Source organism: Grammomys surdaster, unplaced genomic scaffold, assembly GCF_004785775.1.
Source record: "Grammomys surdaster isolate TR1022 unplaced genomic scaffold, NIH_TR_1.0 255, whole genome shotgun sequence".
Taxonomy (NCBI): domain Eukaryota; kingdom Metazoa; phylum Chordata; class Mammalia; order Rodentia; family Muridae; genus Grammomys; species Grammomys surdaster.
Genome location: NW_021604696.1, coordinates 10,582,081 through 10,590,189, shown reverse-complemented (window position 1 = coordinate 10,590,189; position 8,109 = coordinate 10,582,081). Strand labels below are relative to the sequence as shown.

General features: G+C 43.1%; 1 protein-coding gene across 1 annotated transcript in view; it reads right to left on the bottom strand.

Moving 5' to 3' along the window:
- Slc9a4 (solute carrier family 9 member A4) overlaps positions 1–7,505 on the bottom strand; it is a 49,234-nt gene extending 41,729 nt beyond the window's left edge. Inside the window, exons 1-2 of the mRNA XM_028775507.1 lie at positions 7,250–7,505; positions 3,113–3,576 (exon numbers count right to left, since the gene is read on the bottom strand). Coding sequence (XP_028631340.1) covers positions 3,113–3,576; positions 7,250–7,505 — 720 coding nt within the window. The remainder of the gene's footprint in view (positions 1–3,112; positions 3,577–7,249) is intronic.
- Positions 7,506–8,109: the final 604 nt, after the last annotated feature.

Sequence of the window (8,109 nt, the reverse complement as noted above, 5' to 3'; positions counted from 1 at the left end):
GCGTGTGTGTGTGTGTGTGTGTGTGTGTGTGTGTGTGTGTGTGTGATGAAATCCACCTTGATAGTAAATCTCCACGAATCTCCAGCAACATTTCCAACATTTCCAGTGTACACTGCAGTCCTGGGTGTGCACACTTATCCGGCTTGTGCCTCTGTTCTGTGTGTCAGATGTGGAAAGGTGTGTCCTAGTTAGCAATGCTATAACCTGAAAATTCAGCAAAAAGGACGGACTGAGTGGGAAACCACAAGCTGAAATCCTGACGTGGTTGATTCTTGGTGAATCAGATTCATGAATAAATCCAATTGTTCTAGAAGTAAGATCTGTACTGACATCACATGGAGCCCTAGACCACAGGCCACCTCTGGGTGACTCAGACTGCTGGGTTACTGTGACTGCTGCCCTTGGGAAGGCCTTTTGCTCAATGAAAGGGTGAGCTCAAAGCCCTAGGCTCAAAATACCATTGGACGGCAGAAAGTACCAGTTGCTTTCAGCTGCTTTCTAAATCTGACCCTGGGCTTCTCTGGTTTCACTTAGGGACCCAGTGGTGCTCCAACACACACTTAATACTCACTGTGCTGTGGAAGACCAAAGATGACCATGTGGGCAACCTCACCAGAGCCAATACAACAGCAGCGTTGCCCAGCAGAGGTCACAACAGCAGACACTACAGTCACTCAGAAATTATAATCTTATTTTAAAATGATCATTCTTTAGAAACATCTATATGGAAGCAATTTAGCCTGAAGAAAGTCAAGGAAATGTCACCAGTGATGGAATCACCACCAGAAACCACAATATGGGGTTTGCTCTGGACAAGACAGCTAAAAAAAAAAAACCCGCAGGGTGAGATCTGACCCTCTCCAGGCAGCAGCAGGCAAGAACTTGCTTTGGTAATAAATACAGATGATTTCTCAGCGAGAATTTCTGCATACCACATGATTGCGCTCCTGATAAAGAGGCCATTTGATCCAGGTAAATTAAAGAAGTCAACCCTGTCTGTAGAAGCAGCTGATAACGTCTATCTGGAAAAGCTTGGTGGCTGAGGTCATCAAGTTCAATGTCATGTGTTACCTTGGCATTTGGAAAAAATTCAGAGGTGCCCAGCCTAGCTGCAAATTCCCCTTATTTCTGCTGCTGCACCTTTAACTGCCCCAGTAAGATAACTCACCGTGCGAGCATGCTAGGTAGTGTTCCTGCATATCCGTGCTAGTCTGTAAGTTCTCCACACAGTTCATACACATCTTCTCTGAGGACCAAAGTGACCCCAGCCTTCTGCCTGTTCTTTTTAGTTCCCCCAACCTGCTCCCTTCAGTCTCTGAGCCTTATGTCTGTCCCCTCAACCTCTGCTGGTGTGTTCTTTTTCCTAGAGCAGTCTACGTGGCTTGGGTTGTTATTTGGTGTCCCAATCTCCTGTACTATGCTTATGAATTCTGAAGACCTGCTGTTGGAGCTGTCTGTACCGTTGCAGTGTTTAGGATGAGAATGGCCCCCACAGGGTCATGTGTTTGAATACTTGATCTCCAGTTGGTGGACCAGTTTGGTAGGGATGAAGAGGTACAGCCTTGTCAGAAATATGTCACTGGGGGTGGACTTTGGGATCTCAAAAACTTGTGCAATTCCCAGCATGCTCTCTGTCTCCTACTTGAGGAACGAGATGTGAGCTCCCAGTTTCCTTTGCTCTGCCTTCATTTATTCTAACCCTACGAAACCACAGGCCCAATCAACACTTTATTTTATTACATGACAGCAATAAAAAGGAAACTATGATGCAGGTATCACATCTTTGCCCATCTCCATGACTCTAAATGATAACTTCTTATTTACCAATAGGGTCAACAGCAAGTAATTAAAATAGTCACACGTATCAAATTTTAAATCTATCCATTGCTTAACCAGGACACTTCATTACTAGTTAAAATATTATTTTTCAAGTAGTCCCAGATGCAAAAGCAGGGCCAGGAAGAAATAAACATATTTATGGCAACATTATTTGTAAAATCAACAACAATAAAAAAAAACAGAAACTACTTAAATGACCATCCGTAGAGGAAATTGTGAAATAAATTATGTTACTTATTCTGCAACAGCTGAGGAGACATGAAAGACCCTGAAGGAGCTACAGCTAAGCAACATATATAGTATGATCTATACTGAGGGCAGTATTTATTAGAACAATATGCATCTGCAGCTATGCAGCTAAGCAGCTCTGCAGCTGTGCAGATGCGTATGTGCATGCTACGAAGCCTGGAAGGGGAGAGGGCAAACAGGTTAAAGTGGAAGCCTCCTGTTTCTGCCTTATAATTTTATACTATTCAGCTCTTTCACACTGAAATGTATTCCAGTGTTGCCTATGTTCAGGAATCTAAGTTTTAAAAGTGAAATGCCATAAAAGTTGGACAAATGCCTTCTGGGCCAACAGCTTGTAAACGCTGTCATTTTAAGTGAAATTGATCAGTGAACTTAGCTTGTCCTAAGTATTCCAGAAACCCAAGTGCAGATATTTCCTGAGTCATGGTGCTACCTCTTGTTCTTTCTAGCCTGTCCATCCTCTTCAGGGTTCTCTAGAGAATTCTTAGGCAGAGAGCCCTCATTCACGTTTTCTGCAGGACATATGACTGACTGAGCACCACATAATTCCTCTGTCATGTCTCAGGGACCAGAGGAATTTTATTTAACTTCATCTAGAGCTTCAGTGTGTTTGTGTGTGTGTGCGTATGTGTGTGTGTGTGTGTGTGTGTGTGTGCGTATGTGTGTGTGTGTGTGTGTGTGCGTATGTGTGTGTGTGTGTGTGTGTGTGTGTGTGTGTGTGTTATACATTTATTAGAAACAAAAGTACTGTCTTGGCCAACAGGAATACACATAATGGTTCTAAATAATAGTTTCTCCATGTTAAATACAGAAATATTCTTGAATTGGAACGTAAATTGAATTATGTATTTTCTACTCCTTTTCTCTCCTTTTATTTTCCTTTTCTCTCCTTAAAGCAACTAATGAACAGTTCACAACCTTGACGTGGAGATCCAAGGCAGTCCTAGCCTCCATGGCCCTGGATAAATCCTGCTATCCCGACCACAGATCCACCCCATCCACAAACATGACCTGGACGACTCACCACGCTGATTCCATCATTGAGCAGGGCCTCCCCGAAGATCATCATGTAAAGCTGTTCATTCACTCGTGCCTCCTCGAAAACAGCCAGCACAGCCACAGGGTCCACCGCCGAGATGAGGCTCCCAAACAGCAGATTCTGTAGCAGGTTGATGTCACCAAGGCCAAAGGCCTTGATCTGACAGATGAAGTAGAGAGAGAGCCCAATGCCAAAGGCATTGATCAGGGCCCCCAGGCCTGCCCACCATAGGATGGAGCCTATGTTTTCAAAGAAGGGTCTGGTGGGCATGAAGTAGCCACTCTCCAACACAATAGGTGGGAGGAGGTAGAGGAAGTAAATGCTCGAATCCATCACCGGAGGCGATTTGTGGTGGGTACCAAAAATGATGCTGCCCACCAGCGCTCCCACGAGGATGAGGAGGCAGCTCTCCGGCATGAGGTGAGGCAGCCTGTGGTAAAGATGGAAACCTGGGAACACAGAGGGTAGGACCATAATCTGCCAATGAATAAGGCTGGGTCTAGCCGGGTTGGTCTAGCCCAACCTTCCTAATGCTACCCTTTAATGTGGTGGTGACCCCAGTCATAAAATTATTTTTGCTGATACTTCATAACTGTAATTTTGCTACTGTTAAGCATTTTAATGTGAACATTAAAATCCATAATTGTTATGTTTTGGAGGTTCGTCAGGAGAGAAACACCTTGATTTCATTACATATTTGATTTAGGGATTTAGGGATTTTTTTTTAGGTAAGTTTTTTAGAAACCTTTTTTATTGTTGTTAATAAATTCTTCATGACTCACCACATTCCACTGTGCAAGAGCAGGGCCAGGTTCTGTGCCATGGTTTAAGAGCTGGGGTTTCCAACCCTGTGTATCTTACTCTTAGTTCTGCCTAAGATGTGGAAGGCACTCAAAATATCCTATGGATTAAACTAAAGGTGTTTATTGAGCATTCTATTGTCAAGACCAGCATGCTGTTGAATTTAATGAGGTGGAAAGCCAAAGATGTAGATTAAACTGCAACTCCCACTGTTGGCGAAGTTTTAACAGTGAGACGTGAATAATTGAGAAGATTGAAATAGTACAACATATGAGGTTGTACTGGCTGGTTTGGTGTCAACTTGACACAAAGAAGAGTCATCAGAGAGGAAGGAGCCTCAGTTGAGGAAATGCCTCCATGAGACTTTCTCAATTAGTGATCAATGTGGGGAGAGGGTTTGCTGAGCCCAATGTGGGTGGAGCCATCCCTGAGCTGGTGCTCCTGTTTCTATAAGAAAGCAGGGTGAGCAAGAGATGAGGAGTAAGCCTGTAAGCAGCATTCCTCCATGGCCTCTGCATCAGCTCCTGCCTCCAGGTTCCTACCTTGTTTGAGTTCCTGGCCTGACTTCCTTCAATAATAAACAGCAATATGAAGTGTAAGTCAAATCAACCCTTTTTTTCTCCAACTTGCGTTTTGGTCATGGTGCTTCATTGCAGCAATAGAAATCCTAACTTAGACAGAGGTGAAAGACACTACAAATACAAAGGCATCAGAACTCAGTGGTTCGCCATAGGGCTTCCAAAGCAGCATGGTGCTTTGGTGCTCCTGCCACAAGTGCATCCATCCTTCAATACAGCCAGTCAAAATCCTTTGCCATCAAGTTCCCTTTTCTTGTCTTGTCCATCTGTTTCTCCTGCTTGAATTGTTCTTTTTATTTGCCTTTATGCCCTGCTCAGAATTTGATGCTAAGCTTTTCCCATCCCCCACCAGAGGGATTAATGTCCGCCTCATAATTACCAGAACAATTTATCTCTCCGATGCTTGTTTAGTAACAATGATCCTAATCTACAACATTTGTACATTACTTACCTGCACTGGTCTATAAATTCTAAGCAGATGATCCATGTCATTATATTGCTTAGCAAATACCCACAGCTCGGTCTGTGTGATAGCTGGCTGTAAAGGTGTACAATTGAATGACTGAACTAACTGGTCATCAGGGATGCTTTCATATGGACATTAACTGGGTGCCCTGGGAAACGCTAAGATTCTCAGAGTTGGGTAATAAAATGAGAAACATTGTAGAGGGGGAACTTGGTGTGGGAATAGTCCTGGTAGACCCTGCTCCCCCTCATTGAGAGATGATCCACCTGGCTTGAGCAAACTGCAGATTGGGGAAACTATTATGTAGAAGTTGGAGGGCCGTTTTGTCCCATAGAGTGGAGAGCTGGATTCCAAAATTAATTAAGGTGGATTTCTTTCCATACACGATGGGGAACCAGTGAACACCTCCTTGGAAAATTTTACATTTAGCTGTGTAAAAAGAAAATATGGGTCTCCCTCAGCACTTACGTTCTATACATAGGCAGGTTGATGTACTTAAGTATAGTTATCGCCAAAGGATGTTACTTTCAGTGAGACTTCACTGGTGGCAAGACCCACTCAAGGCCTTCTAAAGCCCCTGATTCCCCATTTTCTCATCACAACCTCCTTGGCCTCCTTTTTTCCTCTTCACCAGCCTTATTTTTGCCTTTCAATTGGTATTTGTTTTATTCAAAATTAACTTCTAAATTATGCCATGGAGTAGAAGTGCCTGAGGTGTGTTTTTTCAGGCCTGTGTCTCACCATTCTGGCCTTGTTCCCTTGAACCCAGGTTGCATGAAATGGATCCAGTGTCTACTCGCCTTAAGGCAAAGTAGACCTGTGGGGGCTGTGGCAGGAACAGGCCACATGCTGGTCACATTGCAGCGAAAAGGACTTAATGCAGTTTACACTTGGAAACATCTGCCCACTTTCATGAAGGACAACAGAGTCCCAGAGGCAGTTACTTTCAACTCTTGTAACCCCAATACTTAAAGGAGAAGTGGAAAGAAACAACGTCCCCAGAAGTGGAAGATTTCATTTCATTTCATTTCATTTCATTTCAATGCTCTTCTTCCAGATGGTTCCAGGAACACTTCCCATAATATTCCAAGAAGAAAAATAACTCACAAAGTCAGAAGTGCCTTTAATCATTTTTGTTCTATAATATCTGTGTAAGCTAAACACTTAGCAAACTGCCAAGAGATGTCTCCCAGCTAACATTTCCTTTCCATCTTAATATTTTAGTAGCTTAAAATACATAGCTGCTTTAAAGAAGCACCTGAGTACACCCATGGCCCCTGGTCCACAGGAAGGAAGGAGTTACAAGGGTAGACATAAGTCCTTAAATATTAACCATACTGATTTAGATTGAGCACATGGCTCAATCTAAGTTTCATATCTGTATATGAAATACATATAAGTTTCATATCTGTATACACACATGTGTGTATGTGTGTGAAAATGATAATGTTTGAAAGATTTTACATCAATAAGACAACCTGTGTGCCCAAATTATCTAGTTTATCATAGATGAGGCTAAGGCAATATTAGGTGCAATAGCTGACAAAATTGTATGTTTTCTACTTTGAACTAAGCTGTTTTAAGGAGACAAGGGGCTGCAGATTAGGCGTCAAACGTGGACCACTACTGTGGCTTTCCGGATGAAGAATACCTGACTAGAATTCAGTCCACTCACTTGAGCTCACTTCTGATCACAAAAGAAGGCAGAGGTGGGCAGGAGTCAGGAGAAAAGCCATACTTCACAAATACTGACTTAATATACACCACAAGTCATTGCTGGCATGTAAGAGTTGCCTGCGGTCATTTACCCCCTTGCTTCCTGTCATTAACAAGAAGCATGAGCCTCTCAAAAAGAATAAGTAATTAGAGTCATTAAAAATTATGGTTCTGTGGCTAGTAATGAATGAAGATTCTGTTATAAAAGAAGTGTTATCTAGTCTCCGGCATTTCCCTGACACTATACACTTTGCATTTTATATTGTTTTAAACATATAGCATGAGGTTTTTACATGATAGAGAAGCCACATGGTTATCTTTTTGAAATATGAAGTCAAAACAATGCAGGTCCTGGAAGGATGCATTTAAATTTTAAACACAATCCTGAAACATAATTAAACAGCCACGCTTTCACTTGACTTCAGGGAAGTGTAATCTTAGTGCACTGCAATTAACAGTTACTGTCTAGTTAACTCATCGTCGGCTGTCATGTAAGAGGTTTTCATACATGACAACTCAGGTAAGAAACAATCCTCCCTACACATGTGCTTGAGGACTTACCTATCTTTGCAAGAGATGCGAGCAGTATCCAGAGGGTGACTTCATAAGGGATTTGAACATAGTCATAATCCAGTTCAAAAACAGATATCCCTTCCTCGGGGACTGAGCTGGAAACAGTAAACCGAGCATCAGGTGCCTGCTGGGCAGTGGGATTGGAGGACTCGTTAACATACGATGATGCTTCCGAACATGTAAGGACCGCCAGCAATAGCATGCAGTTCCACGAACTAAAAACCGTAAACATTGCAGGACCCATGTCTGTGTGTCCCTTACTTGGCACCTGGGTCCTGATGTGTGCCACGCCTCTGGGGCAGGGTGAGATCCCAGCTGCATTACCCGATCGACAGGTAATTGATTTACAATCCAGAAGTCATTCCCAAAGAAGTCCAGTGCAATGACTCTGCAGGTGCATCCTTTCAAATCTTCTTAAAATCTGCTGTGTTCAGGCAGCTCAGCTCTGGGCTCAAATGTGGGCTTCCAGTGGGATCTACCTGTAGGACCTTCATCCGATTGTGAATTGAAGAGAAATCTATAAAGAGAAATTCCTCTTCATTCGAAGCTGTTTCTTCATTCACTGAACACTGACTTCATCTTGTGAGTGTAAATTGGGAAGAGTACTCATTCCGTGAAACGCTGAAGCCCTTGAATAAGGAAAGGAATCCTTTCTGCCCTGCTGGATCCCAGGAAGGAGTCACCTGCTCTGTACCTGAGCCTCCCCACCTCCCGATTCTGTCGCACCTGTTTTGAACCGGCCAAAGCTGCAGGTAGCTTTTGAACCACCGTTTAATTATTTGCTTTGATTTGACTTTTGTAATGAAATGCTCGCTCCGAAGGTTCTTGGCAGGCTACACTACTGACAT